This window comes from Mugil cephalus, chromosome 5 (genome assembly GCF_022458985.1).
Source record: "Mugil cephalus isolate CIBA_MC_2020 chromosome 5, CIBA_Mcephalus_1.1, whole genome shotgun sequence".
Lineage (NCBI taxonomy): Eukaryota > Metazoa > Chordata > Actinopteri > Mugiliformes > Mugilidae > Mugil > Mugil cephalus.
The window spans coordinates 16,803,994-16,830,652 of record NC_061774.1 but is presented as its reverse complement, the minus strand read 5'-3'; the positions used below and the strand labels follow the sequence as shown (position 1 = coordinate 16,830,652).

At 42.7% G+C, this 26,659-nt stretch overlaps 1 protein-coding gene across 7 annotated transcripts in view; it reads right to left on the bottom strand.

The window, feature by feature from the left end:
* unc5a (unc-5 netrin receptor A) overlaps window positions 1–26,659 on the bottom strand; it is a 134,479-nt gene that overhangs the window by 65,855 nt on the left and 41,965 nt on the right. For all 7 annotated transcript variants that reach the window (XM_047585064.1, XM_047585067.1, XM_047585069.1 and 4 more), the window contains exon 2: window positions 4,315–4,530. In XM_047585064.1, coding sequence (XP_047441020.1) covers window positions 4,315–4,530 — 216 coding nt within the window. The remainder of the gene's footprint in view (window positions 1–4,314; window positions 4,531–26,659) is intronic.

Here is a 26,659-nt window from a genome sequence, read left to right as displayed (position 1 = left end):
ACAGTCAGGACCCGTTTCCCGACCAGCTAAAAACAGGGTCCAACCCTTTCAAGGACTTCAGTTCCAGAGCCGAAGCGATGTGTCAAGGTGAGCCCACTACATCTAGTCGATAATGCTCAACCTCTTCCACTTCCGCATCTGGCTCCTTCCCTGCCACAGAGGTGACATTCCATGTCCCAAGAGCCCATTTCTGTAACCAAGGATCAGACCACCAAGGCCCTCACCTTCAGATGTATGGCCATCAACCCTGTGCATTCCTGCTCTTTGCAAATTAAAATAACTACTGTTGCAAATGGATTCTGTCTTTTCAGGATTCTAATCTTTTGTGATATTTTAAAACATGTATTAGTGTGGATACGTTTCTGGATTGGAATTTGCAATTTTTTATAACGTCGGACAGACTCGCTGTTTCTTAAAATTCCATTTATTAGTGCCATTGTGCACGTTCTCCTGATGTGTGTCTGTCTATCTTGACCAGGGCACTGTTTATAGTTTCAGCAAGGGTCTCTAGGTTAAAAAAACATAATTAAGTTGTGTTTAATTGCTCATTAAAATCATGTAGCTCTACAGTTTTGTTAATGAAAAGTGTTAAAACCAGCCCAGAAATATTATTATCATATCATTCAATTCAGTGATGTGTCCAAACTTTTGACCGGCAGCATACGACGGCAGGAATGTTTGTTTCTCTTAGTTGATTAATAATAAATCCTCAGACACACACAAACAGGTTTATTCTATAGAATATGTGCAGTCTGTTTATTTACACCTTTGCACCTTATTAGTGAGTTTTGATACAGGAAGTAGCAGCATAATGATTGAAAACTGAATAAATGGCAATGGCAACTGCGGGTGTGCACGCCATCTCCAGCAGTGACTCTTGAATGTAATGTTTCAATATTTCTTTCCACCGTTTCTTCGAGAACATTATTTCTCATTTACATAACAAAGAAATGAGGATCTTTGATGAGAAATGTCAATCAGTTTGAACATGCCAGCCAGTGAAACTGAAGCGGACATCTCCGCTTTGAGCGCTTTGACTGGTGTTAGCTGAGTCACATGAGAATATGGTATTTACATGTAGTTGCTAATAGAGAAAACGAGCGCAGATTGTACAAAGCATGGATAGTGGCAACCACTAACTCTGAAGTTTCTCTCAGGGAAATGTGTCACTTTGAGGAGGTGATTTTTCTCTGTTCCCTTAGGTATAAATTGTCAATCAATTTTTTTTCAACTTGGATATGTCGCCAAACTCCTCATCCCTGCCTCCCTCCCTCCTTCAGGCGAGATGTTGATATCAGGCTGCTTCTGATGTGACAGAAGTCCTGGTTGCTTGGTAACAGGTACGAGTTTGGAGTCCAGTGTGACTGTGACGACCGGGGTGAGAGGACAGCCTGACAAGCCGGCGCAGCACACACGCGCACGCACACACATATACACAGGCACATGCACGCACGCGCAGCTTTACTGCGGAGTTGGATGTGTGCGACTCACATGATTCTTGCGGGAAGGGGGGGATTAGACGGAGCCATCAGTAAACTCCTCAGGGCAGTGGTGACATTAAACAGCACAAGTGTTTGAGAGATCGATGTGGGTACCTTGGAGGAGCCGTACCACTGGACAACCACACGTCCTTCATAACTGCGCAGCCCCACATTTGAAACATTCATCATCAAAGGCAGCAGGGGCACAGAGTTATCTGCAGGGCACCGAGGAAACCTTGGATCTACACCGGGTTTCTAAAGACGGAGCTCCTCGCTGCTGCAGGGGTCCGTGGCGCCCAGCACGACAGACTTGTTTCATAGACAAATAAATGCTGACTATAACAGCCCATAACCACATGGCAAATGGTCCATCTTCATTAAACGTTGGCAAAGCAACGTTGCGTCAGTAATGTGATGTTCCCATAAACTCAGCGGTTTATGGGCCACATCATGTCCTTCAGCTATTGACAAAACACAATTCATAATCAGCATGTCAAAGTTAAGGAACAGCCTCCACAATGTCACCCAGAGTGAAAAGTAGTTCCTCTGATGTACTGTGCAACCAGAAATCAGACGTGTTTGTAGCTGTCGTCAAAAGTCTAAATATCACAGAGAGGGACGATGGAGGGCTGGTATTTTATGAAAATGGGGATAACAGCGAATATTTCTAGATTATCAAGTGAGACACTGACAGAGTTTCATACATGAAATCATCAAAACTGGCCAGTGGGAAGTGGGTGGAGGTGTTGGACAGACAGCACACAAGCCCCCAGCATCCAGGACAGACTAAAATGTATTATTAATAAATCTTTTCTTTTTATTTCCTGCAGATAATCAGAATAATTGATAGACGTCGCCGTGCGGTAAAAGTAAATGTTGAAAACAGTAGAAGGCTCAGCTGACTTAAGACTTCAAGAGGCCACTTCAAAGTTCCTAGGGTGTTTGTGCCAATTTCACTTGCACTTTAAATGCAATTATTTAAATTAATTATCTCTCCTTTCTGCCAGCTGCACTGCTGTCAGACTTTCCTTGGCTGCTGTCTTTTGTCATGCACATCTGTGCCTGTAACGAGCTGCGTTGAAACCTGGTTGCTCGTGCACATGGCGAAGAAATCTGTTTTCTTATGAGGAAAAAAATCTCCAGGGGAAAGATTAGCTTCTCTATTTTATCTACCCTGAATCAGGAAACCAGATCTCTCATTAGCATTATATGTAAGAAAGCAACTAATTGGATAAACTGACTTTAATCAGGTTACTTAAGTGCACGCCGACTATGAAACAACAAAGGCCTTGCTTACAGAAACGTAATAAATATGTAATTCTAATGCATGTCTAAGCAGTGTTAAGACTTGTACCTGTGGTGAGCATAATTTCCAAAACCTTTTTTTGAAAAGAATAAGTGGGAAGGCTGAATGTTATTGCTGCTGACTCACTGACAGTTTCTTCCTAATAATGGAAATCCACAAATGCTCCCCTGAGTGCTCGCTTTCCATTCTCCACACAGAACTACAATTAACTTTTCATACTCTTTTCAGCCATTATTTACAACGCTCCAAAACGGCTCCAGCATCCAAAACCGCGCCTCGCGCGCCAGTTAAAACGAACGGAGCGACAAGAGGGCTGCGTGTGAGTGACAGCGAGGTTGTGGGGCATGACAAGAGGAGCGATAAACAAGATGTGAGGCGTACCCACACAACAGCGACACAAACTAAACTGCGGAAATACGGTCATATCCCACTTTCTTCTAACTTCCGCAGCACGAGGAAAAAAAAAAACATCCCGTACCGCGGAGAGCTGAGGTTTAGATCACCCACAGTGTCTCAGAGTCACTCATATAGAGAGAATTTAAAGGAAATATGGGATTTTTTTATTTTTTTTTACTAGAAAAAAGAGCACCAAGTCAGCATGTATGCCAATCAAAGCCTCAGTGTGGCAGAATATTGTATCACAAATCCTCACCTACCAATGTTTCAGGTCGAACTGATGCTTAGGAAGTAGATACCCGTGACATTTTTTTTTAAGCAGTTTTTGGCTGCACTCGCTAAGCTGCTGCATGTTAATTGAAAACCCTGTAGACCAGATGGATAAAATGTCAACACTGCGAACGCTTTATATTAGAACAAAGAGGCGATGTGTGCATATGCATTGATATTTCTGGTAGTGAATCTTCCCTTCTGATTCTTTCCTGCTCTGTCTTTTTGAGTGCACAGACGCTGATTGGCGACTGTTATCTTTTTGTGTAGATCTCAGTCGAAGCCCATTATCCTATTTTAAACTGTGTGCTCGTTACGCATATCTGCAAATCTGCGTGTGCATTTGTGTGTGTGTGTGTGCGTGTGTGTGGTCCTGCTACCCCAGAAAAATAAATAAATAAATGTCATTTTCCCATTTCTCATTCCCAATCAGCTGTCAGGCTGTGAATGGGTGGTTTAAATCTGCAGATCGCTGCTGAATCACGCCACATCAGTGTCATACATGTTTATGACACTGATGGCGGAGGCGGGGGATTGCAGCACAACAGAGAGAAAAACAAACAGGTCTCCAAGGTGATCGAGAAGATTTCTGAGACTGAAACCAATGTGCTTATTATGAGACCGGCTGGTTAAATGGGCTGAAAGGATGAGCCAAGAGCCTGATGGAGCATGGTAATCACTAGCAAATTGCGAACCTTAGTTTCAGCGCACAAACACTTTACATAATGCATCTATGAAGTCACGCATGTCACACATTTGTAGTCCAGCAGCAGGTGAAGCCGTGGCTCATCTCGGCTGCAAAATGGCCCAGGATGAGCCCAATCAGAGACTGAAATTAAAATGAATTACTGTTTTGAGTACCTGTAGCCGGGTCAACGGTCCGCACAATCGAGTGGTCGTCTTGGTGAACCCACTCGCCGTTGCATTTGAAGTAGATCTGCGTGGCCGGGCTGGAGCGGCAGGTCAGGGTCACCGGCCTGTTCTTCACGATGTACTCGTCCTCGGGCTCCACCAGGAAGTGAGGTAAAAGGTCAGAGAAGGCGGCGGGAAGTGTCGCTGTGGCGGCATGCTCAGAACCTTACACAAAACACAAAGAAAGCAGAGGTTTTAGAAGAATGCCAAAAAAAAAAAAAAAAAAGCAGCTTTCAAAGCTTCTCAAGTTGTCATGTTGAAGGTAGTGGCTAGAGCTTTGTTTCTTTGACTGGTGCTCAACTAGCGAGCAAAAACGCAGCAAATATCTAACACAGACGTGCTGAGTCCTTGGTGAATTTCAGCTCATACATATGCATACGAATGAGGCAGGAGAAGACAGGGACAGATGGACAGACGGAGTGAAAGAAGAGAGACAAAGCTGTATGGAGTAGAGCTGGCAGTGACAGAGCTCGGCCTTGTGCGCTCTTGGCCGGGTCGCGGGGCAGTGGAGTCGGCGCCTTTACTTCAGCTCTTTATCACGGGCCCTTTAACATCACCGCTGATGGACCAGCAGCCATAAATCCCGTCCCAGCGACTAGGCCACTTCACAGTGTGTTATACGGCTCTTCAACCAGGACTCTAACTCTACCCACATTAAGCCCGACAGGGCAAGAGGCACGAAGGTTAAAGATGACTGACAGCTAGACAGCCTGTTAACTCAAAATCACTTTTTATATCCAGCAGATGTTTTTATATTCCATCAGAAACTTGTGACATACAAGACATGTGGGAGAAGGAGAGCGGAGAAGATACGTCTCCACTCTGCAGATACAGAACCTGTCCTTGCACGGACGGAAAAAAAAAATAAAATAAAATGATTTACAGCAGACTTCTGTGCTTACTGAAAAATGTTCAGTACAAAAACTGAATGACACAAAAGAGCCTACAGCGCGCGCATCCTTCCTCCATGAACACATTTCTCTCTCTAAACATATTAGCCTCGTGTGCGAGCTAGTGAGAGGACACAGACCGGAGTGGAAAGAGGGAAATAACCTCTTTACACCACCGACACTCAGGGGAGACCAGTAAATCCCAAAATAAAACCCCTTTAAAACGAGTGTAATATTAATTTACTGCAATGAATCCAATATGGCTGACAGATCAGGCATTAACAACCTTCTCCATCACTCCCTGCGCTGCAGCAGAGGACTGGAGTCCACATCTCTCATAATGAAACGGCAACACTCACGCTGACCTTTCTCTCCTCTTGTCTTCTCCTCCCTCACCCAGCCTTTGTTCATCCTTACAGCCCTGATGATGCCCTGGTCAGAGATAATATTACGTTGCATCATAAATACCGATCTTTAGATAAAGACATTATCTGTCAGCCCCCCCCCCACTACACATTATATTAATGTCTCTCTTTCCTTTCCATTTTTTTCTTTTCCCCCCTGTGTGCTGAGTTGCTAATTCATCAGGATGAGATACAGCGAAGCACGCCACCGCCGCCGCCGCCGAACCCCATTAATGTTTCGTGTACATGTTTAACTCTTAATGAAAACTAAATGTTCTGTGTCCAATGAACGGCATACATCACTTGGTGACACTTTGCCATTTTCTCATTTTCCAAGCCCATTTTCTTTATAGCACGCATTTGCAGGGACAAATATGGCAGCACTCTATGCAAGACACCCTAACTACCTGACATTATTTACTATGTATGGGAGTATGTGTTTTTTTTATCTCGTGGTGCTGAGGGAAAGGCCACAGTTCATCATGAATAGTGAATATAATTGCTCTAAAGGAGAGCCAAAACTTTGCTAATAAACAGCGTGGGACCAGTAGGTCAGGATGTTTGAAAATGTGTTGGTTCTAATGACGGAGGTTTCTCCTAATGGGCCGGCTTCCAGCTTTGTGACCATGGCCATTAGCCGGCTGAGCTGACCCCCTGTACTCCCTGCAGAATGAAGACTGCGGCTCACTAAAACAGTGGGCGAGAATCACCTCACACCTGCCAGGTTAATCATCTCATAGAGGACAGATGATGTTGAAACAGAGAGCAAAGCCACCTGAGAAGCCTGACAAGTTGCGAGGACGGTGATGAACTCCTGATGTTGTTAACTCGCCGCTAGCTTCTCATTTGCAGGGGTCACATTCAGCGTGCACTTCTGATGATGCTTCTAATTTGTGTTTGTGTGCGTGTGTTTGTGTGTGCGCGCCATAAGGGGTGGGGGTTAGTCTCCCGTTTTAGTACACATGCTTTAGGTTAATGAGGTTAAACACGTAATTTCTTGAGCGGAGTAAACTGTCGTTTTATGGAAGGGCATTCTAGTCACGCGCTGCTTTATGTCAAACCCATAATGGAGGGCTGATGCGTAGTAAATTGGCTTAGATTATTGTCACGACACAACATACTTCAAAGTCAACATGCACGCACACACACACGCACACACACACACACACACACACACACACACACACACAAGCACACGGGGAGTATCAGCCACTTAACAGACTTCTTTCGGGTCAATGCACAAATCAAATAGACATACAGCAGCACTGCATTAGATTCCACCGAGTGCGATTGGCTGAAGCCGCCATTTATCGTAAAAACCATCACAACCCATTGCCAGATCATTTTGTACACAAATAAACAACAAACAAAGGACACTAAATGTCTCTCTCGTCGATCAAAGGCCAATGAGAACGGTTTAATTGACAGAGCGAGCTGGATGCGCTGTTGTGGCCCGGTGACTGCCTCCCGTCCTCCCGCACCGTTTTCAAACGCTTCCCTGAAAAAGAATCCATTCTTGTACTTTTTTAAAAAGAAACACCACAGGTTCTGACCTGATATTTATCTGCAGCTGCTATTCTCTCGAGAGATTATTCAACTGACCAAACGCACACGCACTCACACAACAGGGGTGCACCAGCTGTCAGTGTGCTGAGCCATGATGTCCAAGGCAGATTTCCTGCTGCACACAGACCCCCGCGTCTCATCTGTCCAGCTGACCACGTCAACTCCCGGGTCAGGAACCGAGCACATCCGCAAGACGAGGGGATGATGAAGCGGTTATGATGAATATAAATATATAAATTTTTTTAAATCTAAAAAAAAAAGAAAAAAAAAAGGTCACATTCCTGTAACCACGGAAACTGTATATGCGAACTACGTATTCTTGCGCTCGGCTGCGGTTTAAAAAGCACAGAGGATTAGATTTTCACAAGTGTTGCAGCTTTGTAAATGTCTTTTGTTTCCATCCGTCTTCAATATTTCTTAATGATTTTTACTTTGATGTCACTTACTGTATCACTTTCCAGGAGCAGGTATCATTTTTTTTTTTCTGTGTAGGCCTACACACAAATCTCAAGTCTCATCTTGAAATAAAATTCCACATACGTGTCCTCACTTAACCTCTGCTGGCGCGCTGCGTCTCTTATCTCTTCTCTCATCTCCGGCGCTTGTAATAATAATAATTCTTTATTTATTTATTTTTTAACATTAGTCATATCTGTTAGGAAAAAAAAAACAGACCTGCAGAATGCACCGATCAGCAGGGAGAAAAACCATAGCATGAGAGGAAATAACCCTTTTTTGTGTTTGTCCCTCACACCACCAACACATCATGTACCCTTTGGAGCCAATTACATTACTTTTTTTTTTTTTTTTTTTTTTTTTTTACAACATCATGTCCCTGAAGGAAAGCATCATTGAGCAATCACTGGGCGTAATTTACATCACAGTGATGAACAGCAGCTATAACAAGTGTTTTATGACACCATCAGTGCCTTACGATGCCCTCTGAAATTAATTCAATTAAAGTCACTATCCAGAATATTAAACAATTTCATGTTTAGCTACCATTGACAACAGAGCCGAGATCAAATTTGCTTCAGCCACACTGATGGTTGAAATATTCTTATGAGCGCTTTTGCTTGTTTTAAACCACGGAGTGTATTTATTTAGCAATCAGCCTGAATCTAATGTACATAAGGGTTCTGGGAAATGCATTGTTCGAAATCCTATCAACAAGCCTGGGACAACATTTGCACTTGGAGCAATCAAACACATGGAAAGAAAAGAAGAAGAGAGGGGATGCTGACGGAAAAGGAAAAAAAAAATGCAGTCACCATCATATATAATCTGCAGCGTGGCTGACTGATGTATATTTGCCTCCAGATGACAAATATTTACATCACCACATGTCTGGGCTTTGGAATAAATCTTGAAACTACCACGCTTCAGCAAGCACACCTTCAACCACACATGCTTGTTTTGTGTCAGACACAGAGCACACACACACGCTCCCACATATACCGTACAATGTGCAAAAAAAAAAAGTGCATGTATGCAAACTATAGACTGCATGGATGCAAAAGAGGAAATAAAAGCTGCAAACAACTACAGCAACGAAAGGTTTACACCAAAAGGACCACACAGAGGTAGAGAGGGGAAAAAGAAAATTCCGACAGCATTCAATATCCCTGGCCATTAGGCAGGTTCTGGAAAACAATCAATTACCGTCAACGAATATGCATGTGTATGGAAACGGCTTTGGTGCATTAAATAAACATGCAGGAGAGCCGGGGCCCATAGGCACCTGAGCTCCATCACGTTTGCATCGGCGGTAGAAGGATATAGGGGGGGTCTTTACGGAAAAATGAAACCATAGGAGGAAGGACAGCTGGAGAAGAGGGACCTGTGAGGACGGGGGTTGAATATGCAAATTGTCCTCACACACGCCACGTGTGACGTTATTACAATCTTCTCTCATTTAATTGAATAGAAAATTGGCTGATGTGGGGCTGTACATCTGTTTGCACATATTCATTCAGGATACTAATAGCACGCCGTCTACAGTGGTGTCCCTGACAAGAATATTTCCCTGATAGATGCACTCCTGAAGCTTGGGGTCACATCGTCAACTTTGAGAATTGCCACCAAAAGCTGCCGACATAAATCACTTCTCCTCCAGCGTGCAGCGCTTTGAATGATTAAATGCTGTGGGGTTTTTCTTTTTTTTTTTTTTGGAGAGGTGTCATTAAACAGTTTGTCAACGAAAGAAGAAAAGTTGGAGCTGTTGTGTTGTGTAAATATGGCGCACAGCAACACCATTAATGAGCCTTACACCTTTGAACAGGAGCTTACACATCTGCTTATTCCGGTTTGTTAATTCCAATTTATTAATATTCTTGTCATCCATTCGAAGGGAACAGCTCAGCGGGTGGGACCTAGGCTTTGTGTGCGGCGACGGGGCAGAAACACCTTCGCTTTAGCTCGCGTTTCGAGGTTAACGCCGCCTTGAAAGACGCGTTCGCCTTGAAAGACGCGTTCGCCTTGAAGACTATGAAACCATTTTTAAGTACGAGAGTTGACATTTTAAAAGCCGAGTATAAGAAAGACCGTCTGAGTGTATGGGAGAGCATGTTTGTCTTCGTAAATGTTCACGTTTGTGTAAATGTGTGCATATAAATGCTTAACAACAGGGGTCTTTAACGTTTTACAGTAGGGACCGTCTACCTACTATAGACTATGTGTTCTATATTAAACTTGGCCTAGTGCAAATTATAAATACACATTATTATTATCATCATTATGCATACAATATTAAGCTATTCAAATAATACACAGGTTCAAATATATATATATATTTTTTTAGTACTATTTTTTGTTCAAGTGACAAAGCAATCCATTTTGGCCTTAGTAGTTGGCTGATGGGAACAAGCTGCACCGTTAGATTTGATTCTGCCATATCTGCAGCCAGCTCTCGGAACCTGACAGTCAGCGTGTAATATGCGGCCTCATGATTGGCTCAGCAGCGATAGGGGCGGGGCCTACTCTGTACCCCAGACCTAAATTGACAGGTGCAGTGTGGCGCTCTGTGTGAAACAGGGCCCTGTTGAGACGGATCCTGTATCGCTGAATGGGTGAAGTGCAAGATAACGTGTTCTGCCTTCATTAAACACTTTACTAAAATATGTTGGATTCATGTAAAGAAACTTAAACCCATCAGTAAGAGCCAGAGATTCTGAGACCCCAAGAGTGAGTCTCAGAAATGGAAGAAATATCCATTTCTTAAGTGTAACAGCTGATTCACGTTCATTTTTTCCACAGACTACACAGCCTCTGAAATCACATATATAGATCAGAGGCTTTATCACCATCCAATAAACTCCATCCAGCTCTATTTAACTATATCTTGAGCACTTTACTCATGTTACATACTATATGTTGTCCCTTTTAAGTACGAATCACAACGCCAAATTAAGTACGAGAGGGCTTAGCTGCTTTTTGAAAAACTTTTGATCGTGACCTCGCATAAAATGGTTTCTGCTTAAGAGTTGAAGAGCTTAGATTCATCTGCAAATACATATCTCAAACCCGGAGGAGAGCAAAGATCAAGTTGCATTTCTAGTTCTTTGAATTGTGTGCGCGACTAAAAACGTCTCTTATCACAACAGCACAAAAGGCAGAAGAAAAATAAAATAAAATCTTGTTCCAGAAATATTTTGCATAATATTAAACCGATTAACGTTGGGTACTCCAAGTCTTTAAGGTCATTTAAGCCCGGCAAAATATTCAGATGAAAAAAAAAATTCCAAGATCCAAGACTGTAAAAATGATAAGTTAAAAAAAAAAAAAAAGTATTTAAAAAATTGCTTTTCTCATCTAAGACCCTTTCCAGACACGAGACAGACATTTGACAGATTTGGCTCATTTCAGAGGAAGACTCAAAATGCCTTTCTGCAGCAAAACTCATGATGTAAATGCCTCATATTCTTCAAAGCTTCACCTGTTTGGCACTTCTCTGCATGATGTTTCTCAAAAGAGCCACAGAGATTTAAACGCATTTGACTTAATAGCTACACGCAATCCTCAAAGGAACTGAAGATATCCTCAGCCGTCAGGAGGGGCAGATGCAGTCACAGTCTTTGCCATCCAAGGCACGCACACGCTCGTGGATTTGTCGTCCCCTTAGCTGGAAACGAGGTTATCCACAAGCAAGTTGATTATAGAAGTCGGGGAAAAGAGAAACCCGCGCAGAGGATGGAAAAGAGGCAGCCTTAAATCTTTGAAATGGAAGTTGAGAAATAATGGGTGGAAGGAGGAAGAGAAAAGGCAGGAGACAATTTAGATTACCAAATTAATCCTCTAATTACTGGATTTGCCTACAGCTAACACGAGAGGTTTCACACACGCTGCATTTTACAAATGGGGAACAATTCGAAGCGCAAAGTGAGGCAGACTGCCATAATGATCAAGAGCCGCAAACCTTAAAGTTAATGGAATGGCAGCATCACTGTTAATCAATATTGTTTATGATGCTGGAAAAGCTGAACAAAACACCACAAATAGCAATTCAGTGCTGAAATGAAACTCCCTCCATATCCCATTTCTCACACTACAACGTTACTTTGAGAGTTTTAAAATTAGATAACAAGCGTTGGGTCTCTAAGCTGGATGTGCAGCACAACCCCACAGAGAAAATACCAGTTCAGGATTTGTCCGAAGAAACATGTTGGCAAGGTAACAAAGCAAACGGATATACAGTATAACTGCTGATGTCTGCAGGAGCCCCATAAACATATTCATAGTGCTTCAAGGGCTTCTGACAGAAAGCATTGTAAACACGGTCCGGCGACACTCATCAACCACCTCAACCTGCCTGCTCCTTTCTCCCATCTCATCATTCACCATCCGCCCAGAGATCCGGGCAGAGACAGAAACGGCATAAATAGAGGATGACTTGCACTTATCTAATTAGTGTGACGGAGCTCCAAGGCTCGTCTGCATCGGACTGAGAATTAGAACACAACACAAAGAGATGATCCATAACGAGGCCGAGATAAAGCTTCACCTGTTCAACTCTAATAAGCGTAGCTCCGCCGCCGCCGGCAATTCTCCAATTTACCGAGCCACCAGCTCTGTTTGCGGTGACACAATGAAACACATGGACATAACTCGTTTTTGAGAGGGAAAAAAAATAAAATAAAATCTCACTGGTGGAGATTTCCACTCTGGTATTTACAAATGGTATTAGGATGTGATCCTCTTTCTAGGCGCCTTACGCGGTGTGCACACAGGAAGAGGGCAGCAGTGATAAAATATTAATGAAATTCAGCAAGTTGAAGAAATGATGGGCGAAAATAGCTTTGGTGACACATTGTGGGCAGGTACCAAGTTGAACTGATCCCATATTTCAAGACAACAATCGATGGGAATGACAGCGGATTGGCATTAAGCTCAAACAAATTCTCTATGCGGCACTAATTTCTCCACGCTTATAGTTTGGGGTAATGGATGAATCCAAATGGAACAGCAGCATCCTTGATGGTACATTATTTTCTTTTCAAACGCGATATAAACTCTGGAAGTCCGCTAGCAAACCAACTACGGCTACAAAGCAACAGGCAATGAGCAAATCATTTATACATGGATGGAGCATCATGCGGAGAAAGAAAAAAAAACACACGGGAATGTAAGGGCCTCAATACGCACGGAGCACAACGTGAATGGAATGTGAAGGTCTGGCTCGTGGCTGGATCTTAGGTAGGTGAAAATATAACCCACACAGCCTGATGACATTCTTAAGAAAACCTTCGGCCGTGCAAATTGAGAGATGGCTTCTTTACGCCTCTTTCTGTTAGCTCAAAAAGCACGCTCAAAGCTTTCTTTCACCGAGGATGTGCCATCGTCAAGCCTGGCACCCAGCTTATTTGTAAACGAAGGTCTGATCACAACGCAGGCGGAACTGAGATAACATGAATGCTACTTAACTCCAGGTGTAATTGAAAGGGACTGTATGCCATTATCCTTATGTCACTTTCTTTACACTGGTCTGTTTATACCAGATATAACTGGGGCCTGCATACTAAGATTTTCTAGGAACTTCTTCTATTTGGTCTTAAACAAAATACTTAAGAGATTTCTCTTTTTAACTACTAAAAAACAGCGTCAGTAAATTCACCCTCTGGGCACCACACTCTGAACCAAATGCCATGGATGTCAATTCAATTATTGCTGAGATATTTAAGTCAAAGTTGTGAACAACCATCTGTTGCAATCTTTATTACCACTGAGCCAGTGTTGCGAAATGTTCCCAACCCCACATTCTAAAATCCATGAGTACGGCGACAATAACGAACACTGTAACTGTAAGAAACGCAGACTTGCCAACCCCATTATCCAAAGATGTGTTTACCACAATGCTGCATGTTCACAAGGGGGCGAAGACTCAAATCCAGAGTCTCCAGACCTGAAAGAGAAATATAACTGGGAATTATGTAGATAAGTGTGAACCTGTCTAGAAATGAAAGGCAGAGCCGTTTATCTTATATGACTTTCCTTCCAAAGCAAACCAAAGCACATCTGAACTCTACGCATGTTTAGGGTATCAGTCGAATGCAGCAGCGGCGTGCACAGGGGGAAACTCATTTCAACCTGAACAGCTTTCTGATTATTCTGTTTTTATTTATTTATTTATTTTTTATTTATTTTCCTCCCAGCTTCCCCTAGTCCTTCTGACATCACCAACCAAAAGCAAAGAGTGGCGGCTATGGCCAAGCAGCGCATGAATACAAATCGGTTTGAGAAGGAGCGCTGCTTTCATTACTTGAAAACACACCTTCTCCTCCATTTCACGGTAATCTACATCAAAAAGTGAAGTTAAATTGCACACAACGATCAGCCATAACATTATGAACACCTGCCTAATATTGTGAAAGTCTCCCTCGTGCCTTCAAGCCAGTTCTGACTCAACAGAGAATGGACATTTGCCTTACAAGGAAAATTATGTCGTTAGTGGGGACCTTTGGGTCCAATGGGTTGAGGGGAGGGGCCTGTATGGATCAGCATTATTCTAATGCATCCCACAGATACTTGATCAGTCACACTGCTCTTCAGCGGGGGTACCTGGTCTGGTCAGGTCCACAAGTTTCCCAGCAGAACATTGAATTAGATGGTGAAGGTGGTCAAAATGGATCCGGATTATTTGTAAACCGGAACCACACCTTTTTGAATCCATGTCCCAGGGTGAAAATGTGTAGAGCCTGTGCGGTTTCCATTATTCATGTGTGTGGACGCCTGATACAAACACAATGACAGCTTGTGATGGCACTGCATCAGATATTGATCCTTGTTGGGTGGCTAGGGCAGTAGATACTATTGTTTCGCCACTACGATAACCTAGGACTACAGACCGTAATCAGGACCATATGTTTGTATATGGAGCGCAGGGTTGATGCGCAGGTTCTGTGGTAGAAACAGCGCCACGCATAGGCCTAGTGTATGTACTACAGCCTTTCTACAACTAGATGCGGTTCTGCAATCCCTTGTTCTTTATCTTGGCCTATGCAACATCCACATACTATGTTCAAAAGAATGGAATAAGGATCCAAATAAGCTTCAGGCTCAACAACTACCTCAACTTAATGAATATTACGTTACCTGGCCTTCATATGTGCGTTTGCGATCATTCTTGTAATGTGTACACAAATCCTTACCTGGTCACGTGCATGAAGACTGTATCCACAGAACATGAGGTATAACCCCGTACACTGATGGGTGAATAATAAAAATAATGACGTAGGCTGTTTCCCAGTCTCTGGAGGCGTTAGATATTGATGAGGCAAAAATAAAAGAAATTGCACATGAGGCTGAACGAAACAGTAAACGGAGAATATGACCAGCTGCTTGCCAACACATCCACATAAAACAACCTCTCTCTTCCCAAAATTTAGAGCTTCTACTTTTCTTGCCCCCTCCAGACAGTCTAATTTATTTTGCCTTAACTGCATTGAAGCTGAGAGAGAGGGAAAGATAAGATGGTAGCGCACTTGAGCACAGTGCTTGTTCTGCCTTAACCCTGCAGATCAGATGTGATGTTATAGGCTTTAAGCTACTTCAGGCTCCGACTGCCGATGCCTACACAATGTAATTTCCCACACCAGTAACACGCAACTCCTAACACTTGGTCTTGAAAGAAGAATATTTCACCCCATCAATATTTCTTCAAGTAGATGCCTGAAAAGTGAAAGACTAGAATGGTTACAACATTTTAAAACATGTATTTCTAAGGATTAGAAAGGTGGAGCTGTTGAGTAACTGGCCTCAAACAAGACGATATGTGCGCTAGGGACACCATTTTTGCAGCAAATTAATACACATTGAGCGCTCTAGTGTTTGTTTATGGTCCCAGATCATTGTATGTGGACTCAGGGGAACGACCATGAGCACGTTGACAAAGGAGCATGTCACTCTGTCACCAGTATGGCTCACTAATGTGCTTCTAATAGTTTTTGGACAACAATGGAGCTCTGCGGCGCAGAGGAACAAGACGCAGCGTGTCAAGCTTCGGATAAATTCTTGATAATAGGATCAATTTACTGCTAATTTTCCAAGGGATTTGTTAACACAAGATAAACAAACAATATACCAGCAATAGCAATCCTGTGAGTCTCACACAGAAAAAAATCTGCATTAAAAATGTAAATGTCACACAAACATAGAACAGCCGTTACTCGAGTGATGTTAAAGATTTATTAACATGTTAGCAGCTCCGGAGCTACTTTACACACCTCTGTTTAAACTCGAGTTAAGCAGCTTGTTTAACTCTTTATTTTTTTTTAATGCGTTGCATGTTAAATCTCATTTGAAATACGGAATATTGTAGAATACACCAGAACCACAGCAGTGCACAGCAAATACACCAAGTTATTTTCCTCCTCTCAACGGGACCAGAGGCTGTGTGTGAACCAGATAAGCAGCACATAGGGATCCTCCTCCTGGGCCAGCGCGGCAACTGATGATCCTCTGACAGATAATGTGATGAGGTGGGACAGCGCCGCTACGCAGCTAATAACACCTCACCGCAAATAAGGGCTGAAGACATGCACCGTCTGATAACAAGGAAGCTGCTCTCACTGCACAAAAGGTGCCTCAGTCTCCATTGCTTATGTTTTTATACTCGGCACTGTCTCTACTCTTTGTCATAAAATTTTAAAAAAATAAATAAATTGTAAAGAAAAAATGCAGTTTTTCAAACGTATATAAAGTGAAACGCACGGCGCAGCGTGGTATTTTTACACGTTTCCCTCTTGTGACCGTACTGAAGATGTTTAAAACTCAATTATTCAGTTCTGTAGTAAACTAGAATGACATTTGAAAAACTCATCATGCTGAACTTGTGCGGTGGCTGTTTTCCAACACTATGAAATTGAAAATCATTTACTGTGCAGCTATGCTAAAAATGGAAAGATGTAATAACATTTCCGGAGTTTTATTTTGTTGGAAATAAACACAGCAAGTACGCCAGGGTAAAGCTAATAAAGACGCCACCCACAGCGATGCCGGCCTCCCGGCCCGTCTGTCTTTCTGCTGCCCGTCTTTCTTCCGCCGTTAATAAGCTCAACCTGAGACGTACGCAAATTTGTAATTACGGTACAATCGTATACCTTTTGTATCTTTGCTTTCAAATCAGTGCGAGTCCAACAAAGTCTCCGGTGCATCTAGCTGAGGCTGAGCTACAGTCGATTCAGACGTCTGAATTTATCAACACAGTGGTCAACTACTTCTTCCTCCACGCACTTACAGAGGGATTTATGGCCTCGCGCACAATACACAAATTCTTTAAGCTGTCCTTGAGAGCCTTCTATTGAGACTCATGCCTTTCACTTTGTCATCTGCACTGCGACTAGTGGAAAAACACAGTAAAAATTCAGTGTGTTTACTTATTGTTATTACAGTATACATGCTCGGCAAAGCAGGCCCTTTTTCTCCCGAGTTCCCACAACAATGGCAACAATAGCTGTTCTGGGGTTTTTACCCTCTCTCCTTCTCCCTCTGCCCCTCCCTTCCCAAATCCATAAAGAAGTTTGATGGCCACGCTCTACATTACAGAGACAGAAATGGCTTCCACATCCAGCCCAATAATGTGCATGAACAATAGCAAAGCATTAGGTGACTGGCAATAAATATATGAAAAGAGGCACTTCGGTCCAGGAAAATGTACCAATGGCATCCCAGCTATGGGGACGGTGGAGTAATCAAATGACTACTGCCGACGAATGCCCACAAAACTGTGAAGAACGGCGGAAAGAGCTTTGCCGTTGAGAAAGATCATTATCTAAATTAATAGCAGCGCTTTTTATGAACTGCGTCAGCATGTCACCTTGTGTAGAAAAGGGAGTCCTAGAGACTAACAGCAATTAGTGCTTCCCTGGTTTGACTGTAAAAGTATCCGGAAAATGGGAGTCGCAAAATATAGGTTCACCCTGAGAGCATTTGAATGTCATTTGGATAATGGAGGCATTCAAGGTTTTTTCGGGCGGGGGAACTGCTTTGAAATGCAAGGCAGGTGACTATCGTGGCGGGCCTACGAGGGAGGCAAAGCAGTGGATTTGGTTGAAATTGCAATTCACAATTTGAAAGAGGAAAATGTTACAAGCGACGGAGGAATAAAGTGGAGCAAGTAAAGTCAATGAATAAAATCTATTCAAAAAATGAAACAAATAAAACACAACAACAACAACAACCAAGGATGTGACCTCTTGGCTGCAGTGACGCTGCCAAAGTACATCAGGGAAAATTAATTTATAGAGAGCGGATGAAGTGCTTTCATTGTGCAAGCTATAAAAAAAAAAAAAAAATGTCTGTCTCTATTTTGCATCTTTGAAATCAATTCCATTCACCTGTACATAAATAAAAATGATCAACAGAACGTCTGCATCGTTTTCCACCGTTTTGAGGTTTGACTCAATCATCACCATCAGATACTATGCCATGGGGCACTGGTTAACAGTTAATGCAGAAGTAGCACCAACGTCTGTTTTATCAATTTTATAATGTCGACAGTAAACACCCAGAGAAGCTGCTTTTTCGAAATGGTTAAAAAAATAAATAAATAATAAGCAATTATAGAAATCAATTACGGAAAATAATTGCAATTGTTCGCATGTGGAGTGATATGCATTGAACCTCGTGTCTCCGTATCAGCTTATTATTGCAATCAACTTTCAGTTTAGTCTATTCTGACTAAATAAGAGGCAACACAACATTGTGTTGACGATCGGCACAAAGGGGAGGAGGAGCGGGAAAACGGCGAAACGCAGAGCAGAGATACTTAAGACAGAATTATGTTTCGCAGACAGCGCTGTCATGTTATTTTCATAGTTTCTTAGATCCCACGAACAAATGACAGGATTGTTAAAACATCTCAGCAGATAAAAGCTGATTGTATCCACGGTTCTCAGATTTAGTATCAGGGAATTAGTTTTTTTTTCTTCTTCTTCCCTTCCAAATTTTATGATGACCTTAGTCATAAAAAAAAAATAGTCTAGTATTACCGAGACACTGGGTTGCTGCTTAAGTTCTGTAATTAAATCCACACTCGTAATAAATGTTCTGGTTATTATCTTGTCTGCTCTGAATAAATTTAGTTTCCAGACTAAATGGTGACTGTCGGATTTACTGCATCAGTACATGAGAAACAATGAGAAATTTTATTATATTAGGTTATATATTTTAGTTGTGATCCAACTGTAACTGAATGAGTAATAATGAGATATCAGTACATTGTTGGTAGAAAAAATAAGCACCAGGGAACTGGTAATAATGAATTTGAAGCCACACAAGTTTTCTTTCTTCAACTACAAGCCAGGAGGACTGAACATTATTACGTAGCCTTCAAAACACACAGTTCTCACAATGAATCTCTACTTTCAACAAACCATAGCCTGTCTCTGTGTGAAGTACAACATAAACGATAGCTGTCAAAAGCACATGCACAAACTGCCTGGTGATCGCATACGATATATGTTAATAGTAAACAGGCTTCATTTGACGGCGCGAACACACAAGTGTAGCATGAGTGGTAGCCATAAATGACACAACCAGCCCGACACACAAGGCTGAACACCGGCTCAGTGACCACCTGGCTGCCTCCTGCAGTGATTTGAGGAAAGTGCTGCTGGTCGAGGTTATGAATGTTTGTCGTTGTGTAAAACAGACCTTTAGGTCTTTGTCGTGAAGGATCAGAGCTCTGATGTCCTGTGGCAACCTAACAACCCCCGCACCTCCTTGCCCCCCCCACTCCCGCCTCAAGCCCCTCCAGTGTAAAAGACAGATTGCCTATTTTCCTATCACCTGTGCCGGGGCCGGGCCCGTGACACCTGCTAGACGAGCACAGTTTAGTGCTCTCCCTGTCACCTAACGTATGGGTGTATTGATGTGCTGTGACTGGGCCGGGCTGATCCTACCCAACACGCATTAGGGCCAGCTGCTGTGCCTCATCTGTCTCCGTGTGTGCTCCGATAGCCACAAACAGACAGTAAACACTGGCTGCTCCAAACATAATGCACCATCTACCTTCGCCCGGCGTCCCGCCACTCGTGATGCCGTCATCCCCCGCCCCCCCTCCACCCCACCAAAACTAAATGCCTGCAGAAGTGTCGGCTTTAATCGAGTCCGAGAACGTGACTAATGGGGAAAGAAGTCGAACCACTGCGAGCATTGTAATCGCAGTCTTGATTACACCCGTCTGAGAAGCTAATTCTAGGATTTAAGATTCGGCGACACTTAATAGAGTGGTTTGTACAATTGCAGTCCGAAGAGTTAACAATGCAGCCTAAACACTACAAATCTCGTGCTGCTTTGTTTGACACTGATGATTAAGGTTAAAGAATTCGACGATGATTACAGTAAGTGCACGGAAGCAAACAAAGCGCCTTGATAAATATACGTGGAAACCAATCCAGACTCATCAAGTAATCAGCAGAAACAGCAAACACAAAAACACTACAATTTCCCATTGTAACACGAGCCAGAAGATGAGGCGAGCCTACGAGATGAGGAGCATGGGGGGAGACTCTACCTACCCTGTTGAGAAAGATGAGGGAGACGCCCTTTTCAAAGTTTGAGCCCGTGAACCCCTGAAAGGTCTGTTCGTGCCCCTGCCGGCATGAATAATCACCCCCAGCTCCCCAGTAATGTGCTGTGGATGATATATTGGGCCACATTTATTACTGCTCCGCTTCCACCTGGCTAGGAGCGGCAAGTCTTCCATTAATAAAAAAAAAAAAAAAAAAAAAAAAAAAAAAAAACAGGCCTGCAACAAGATTTCTGCGCAACCTATGACTACAGGCTTAGAGCCACTCTTAAGACTGTTTTACCTAATTGGTAAAAATTAAAATGAATATAACAATATATGATACAGAGCTCCCTTTGGGTTCTACTTGGACTGTTAATACTGGTGGATTCCTGCCATCTCAGCAGCCCTTGAAAGAGTCAAATCAAGACACATCCAGCTTTAGTTTGTCAACACACATGCGAGACATGCCGCTAGTGTCGACCAAAGATGAGCCGTGCGTGCTCATTCTTATTTGAATGGTAATATGAGATTAAAGCTAGCAGCGCTAGCAAGTGCAAGTGGTTTCACGGGATTAAAGCACCATTACAACAAATCTGCCCATTACGTAGACGTATGGATGCGGAGACATTGTTACAGGAAGGTTTTCGAGGCGAATCTCGAACGTTCACGTTGGGTCATGACAGTGTTCAGCGAGGAAAGAAAGAAATCAAATCATGAAAATACTGTATACCGCATGAGGCAACATGAGAATACATTAAAATCTTGGCAGTGTCTTCTGACAATGACTGTTATGACCTTACTGGGAAGCTACATGATCAAAAGTCTGAACAATTGGTGGAAATGAGACTTCTTTTCAACTGGGCTGGATAATTTTAAGCAAAACAAGTGTAATATTATAGAAAACACCTTCAACATCTTTGGCAGATTTACAGCAGCTTTTACACCTTCTCATGCAGCCTCCAAAGGTTGCTGGTTTTCTCTTCGCCGCTCTCCCTCTTTTCATTTCCCTGACGCTATAAGCTGCTAGGATTGCAAATACATGTCCTGCAGTTGATAAAGGTCAACATTGTTAACTGCCTGCATGTATGTGGGTATAGCCTTCAGTATTGTACTAGCTAACTCGGCGAGCCTAAAAGTAAAGATAAATCTTGCCGGCAGCAACCGAGGAGCCGTTGAGTAAATGTGCGCGCATGTATAGTGTTTGTACAACCGTGTGCACGGAACATGCGTCTGAGGTCGCAACACGAATCAATTTAGATCCGTCTTCCACAGTGAAATTATTTGTCCAATTTATTACGGAGTGTTCCATTCGATTGTGAAAGGCCACAGAATTCACATGGCTCTTGATTGAAATGATTGCCACTGGGAGAACGTGGCCAACACCCTCAGAGGAGCCGCTATTCTGAAAGTGAGTGAATCATTGATTTTCAGCAGGAAATCATCAAGGCGAATGTATGTTAAATGAGAGAGTAGAGGTGGCAAATGGTCCGGTTCAGCGGGACATTCAGTTATCACCGTATTCTTTTATAGACGGACCACGGTGTCCAGCTATTTTCAAGCTTGTGGTTAAGTGAAGACCAGTCACTCACAGAGGGTGTTAGTTCCTGCACTTCGGGAGAGTGCAAATGGAAAGCACCCTCGAGAGAACAAAATTTTCTGAGAGAGAGTTTGAAAGAAATTGTAATCTTGCTAAAAATAAAAACCAGACAAGAAAGCAATAACATCCTGAACCAACACAGAAATCCTATTGTGGGTTCTACGCCAAAGGGTTGCTCTATGAAAATGAGCTGCTTTGATGTTTGATTAAAAAAAAAAAAATACCCTCTTTCGTTGAATCCCTGTAAGAATTGTTTGAAAATTAATAAAGCTTGAATTAGGAGATAAAATAAATGGCTCAGAGCTCGAAGCCAGTTTGTTAAAAACAATGCACATTCTTAGATATGTTTTTTTTTCTCCTCAACGCCAACAGATTTGACATCATTGTGAATTAATCCCTTCTTTTAAGGACAGCATTATCCACACTTCAACAATTACTCAAACACAGCGACAGTCTGTCATCTGTTTGGTTGAGCAAGTTTTTTTTTCTTTTTCTTTTTTTTTTGCAGGACAACACAGATCCAGTCGAAAGCTACACGTGAACGTTACAAATGGCAAAAATCACTTTGCGCCAGCGCCTCCAATTAATCAAAACACTTCTTTGTCACTTGTCAAATTATAAATATTAGGCAGGAGAAACACATTAAGCAGTGACAGAAGCAGCAGACATGAGAATAAGGCGCTGCTGACATAGAGAGAGATAAAGATTAAGGCGGAGAAAGCCTCCTTGTTCTGAGCGTGGATGCCCCTTGGTATGGAAATGTTTTTGGAGGATGAAGAAACCAAGATGATGATACTTTCCAGCACCAGACCTGTTTTCATTTATCCGTGTAAAGCAAATAGCGCGGGAACGAGAAGGTCAGCGCAGGAACATAATATAGAAAACTTTTGAAATTCAGCTGATGTCTTAAAAAATGAGCTCGACAGAAGCGGCACTGATGCAAACTATGCAGTCATCAGTAATGACTCAAGCATACGAAGAAAATGCTGGGAGTGCTTTCGCATTCTAAGCTCCTTTACAACCCCATTTAAATAAATAAAATAAAAAAAAACAAACACATTTTAGATGAGCCATGACTCATCTAAACATTCAACCTTTTGAGCCTATACAACCGACTGACTTAGCTGGCCTGAGGCTACTTGTTAGATGGACCTGTGCCAAAACCTGACAGGAGAATTCACAGAAAACATATTGGTTGAAATATCCAAACGCGGGAGCGCATCGGCGTGTGAAGCTCTCTCCGTTTTGAGGTATATTTTCACGGGAGGGAAGAAGCGGTCAACAGGACAACAAGCCTTATGCTGCTCTGCACTGAGGTTTATCCCCTGCTTGCAAAGAACAATAAAAAGGGCTGGCATGCGTTATGTGGGCGTGTGTGTTATAAGTAAAAGTGATAAGCAGCAGGAACCGGGTCCTGCTATTTACAGGCTGCTTCCAATGATCGCTGGGAAATCATTGCTCTTTCTTACTGTCAGGCGGGAGGAGAAGGAGGAAAGTGTATTTAAAGGATTTTCACAGTCCTTAATGCTATTTATTACATCTCACCAGCTGCACCAAGGAGTGGTTACGTGTAATTGCAGCTATAGATCTCTTGGCTTGAAGACAACCAATCAAGATGGATTCCTTTTCAGTAGCTAGGATTGACCGTGAGTGAATCCCGGTGACTTAGAGACGGGACATTATTTAACATGGACCCAGAGTGACGTTAAGGAGCATTAGGTTCTGGGATTGTTAAAGCACTTGTCACACTCCAAAGGCATCCATCTGCAGAACGCTGGTTTCAATCAATAGATAAGTAATCGGCTGCAATGAGAGCAAGCACGCTGTATTACTCACCGGCTCTGTCCTGAAGCAGCCTCACCGCCCAGCGAGCGGAGCAGCACAGAGCACGCAGCTCCACCACGGAGGGAACTTATCTTCCAGCTGAGCATGACGGTATCGACACCGCAGAGCTAAGAGCAGCTTTGTATTAGCACGCTCTCTTTCATGTAACAATCTTTACTAAAAAGTCGATGCGACGCAACAAATAAAATGGCTTCGCCACATTTCACATGAACCATGGCGTCCAGATCATTTACATGCTGAACTAGCCTGACAAACAGCAACACAAGTGACAGCGACTTCGCCTCCTTGCCGTTTAGTTTTCTATTAGGAGGTGTGAACTGCCGCACGTGAAATCATGGAAGGAAGCGCGTTGGGAAAAGATGCCACCCGCGCTCTTGCTAAGGTGACGAATACCGCACCAACCTAACGGTCAGTGTTTGAGCGGGGTCGACGTCTACCTCCAAATCTGAGCTCCCAGATCCACTTTCTCATCAAGCAGGACATTTATAGACACGTCCAACAATTATTCTCGTACGGAAACGAAAAGTAGGACAAGAGTAATTCCTTTCCTCTTTTGGGTAACCTATAAAAAGGGCCATTATGCGAGTGCGTGATGAGATTCGGACTAATTCAATTGCACCTTCATTATAACTGCACTTCACATAATGCACATGGCATTTCACACTCACTAACGACGCATGTAGAAGCAACTAATGACATGACAAGCTTTGTTTAGGTCATCATATAAGAGCCAACAAGCTCCTTGGCACACAATGGAGCCTATTAGTTCTTCTAAAGACCGGCTCTTCTGCTTGGCTTTCATTGTGCATTAACATCCTTAGAAGAAGAAAAAATCAGGACCGAGAACTTTGATCTTCACTTTCACAGACCACTGAAAAACAAGAAAACACCATCATTGCACTTGAGCTGACATATTATTGATCAACGCTGGAATGTTCAAATACAGCTACCGCACCCTCTGACTTCTGTGGAACATTGAATCAACCTAATAGATTTTTAACAGTAATAGACGAGTTAGGTTTTAGAAACATCGCCGGGTGCAGGGCAAAACCACTTTGGTAGGCTCGAGTCAACTGTTGTTATTAATGGCTGAGTGGTGTATTTAATAGGATTTCATTTTCAAATGAAAAAATAACTTGACTCAACCCTTAATATACAAGACAAACATAGATATGCGAGGTCAACGTCTGCACCACTTCAAAACCTTGGTTCAAATGTGTTCCACTGGTTGATTTTTCCTACCAATATCGATAAATATTTTGCCCTCTTCACTCCTCAGCTTCATGAACTTCAGTTCGAACTGAACGGCGCGCTCCCTCTTATTGACCCGTAACATTAACTGGTTCTGGCTGATAAACATCTCGCAGCTCTGGTTTGATATACAAAAAAATAAAAATAAAAAAGGTCTGAGCAGGGACGCTTTTTGCAAATGATGTGTTTCTGTTGGCTCCATCAGACCGTGACCTTCACCACACACCGGGATGGTTTGCAGCCGAGTGTGAAGCGGCCTGAATGAGAGTCAGCACCTCCAAGTCCGAGGCTCTGCCGTGAAACAGTGGATTGTCCCGTCGAAGTTGGTGGCAAGTTCAAAGAATCTAGGGCTTTTATCCAGGCGAAGCTTTTTCAACTTACATTCCAACCCTCACCTATTGTCACTGTTCCTTCACGTCGAAAGTTTCCCCGTTGAGGTGGTTCGAAACATCCGGTGTCGATGCCTCCTGCCGCCAAGATCCTTGCTTCCTATTTCCTTTGTCTTTTTTCTTTTTAAGAGTTGCAAACCAGAGCTGCCAGAAAAAGCTTCAAAAAATCATACGACTTGCCACATCACAACTGTGTAGTCAAATGAGTGAAAAGTGGGTTTTGTAACGTCACCTCTGGAAAAGAAAAAAACTAAGCAATCTTATTTGAAATGAGAAAACTGTGTATCCACCCACCAGTGTCTAATGTAGGAGGCAGTGATGCCTTGAGGCTTCACAGCTTTCCGCAGAGGTCCTTCCATAGGAAAAAATGAATCTCACTGAATAAATGGCCTCAGCTTTGTGGAATGAAAAAAAACAAACAAACATGAACTTAACAAACAAAACAGGGATATCAAGAGTTTCCAAGGGGATGGCAAAAGGTTGGCTAATGTGCTCCACTGCATAAGAATGCATTAAGTCTTCACATGTTGTGCATACTAACCTTCTTCCCTACAGACATGATTACTGCAGGCTACTGTGGTCAGACTTAATGTCTGCGGCATTAAGAAAATAACAGCAGCTTTTTGAAGCCATCTGATGATGTTAAAGGGTGTACAGCGTTTATGTAAATTGTAAATTCATCCTTGTGTCTTTGTTAAGGCATCTGCTTTAAACCGTGCATTAGCATACACCACGCCATAAATCAAATTAATACCATGATGTTGATGCGGTCTCCTGCTGGGATTGTTTCGAACAGACGTGGACAGCAACGCAGCATGGAGGCTGCGCGGCAATTTACTTTAAACACAACAAATATGTGCTGGAGATTCTCCCAAAGAAAATGGAATGTCTAATTACTAATTAACGTTACCAAACCAATGTAAAAAATACCCTGGCTTACTCACGACGAGGCTGTTTGCATCGAGTATAGTTTCAAAACAAGGTCCAAATGTATTTGCCTCAAGTGTTTTTGTCAAAGACAACATTTCAGTTTGTCTTTTTAACTGCCCTTTAGTTGGGAAGGAACGAGTGTAAGGGTGTTTCACACATACGCTGCAGGCCCAAAATTTTCTAGACGTCACCCAGGGGGGCTGTATTTGAGAGGGGATACGTTTGAATCAGCCGAACCGGACATTAAAGCTGACTTTATCTTGAAAATGTCTAAAAAGTATGAAGTCTAAATGAGCCTGTTTGTGACTGTCTGGAGAATACACGGCGTGAATAGGCACGTTGATGACATTTCTATCAAGCAGCTCCGCGGAACTAAAAGAATACAAACATCTGAGGCTGATAAAGAAGGTTCATTG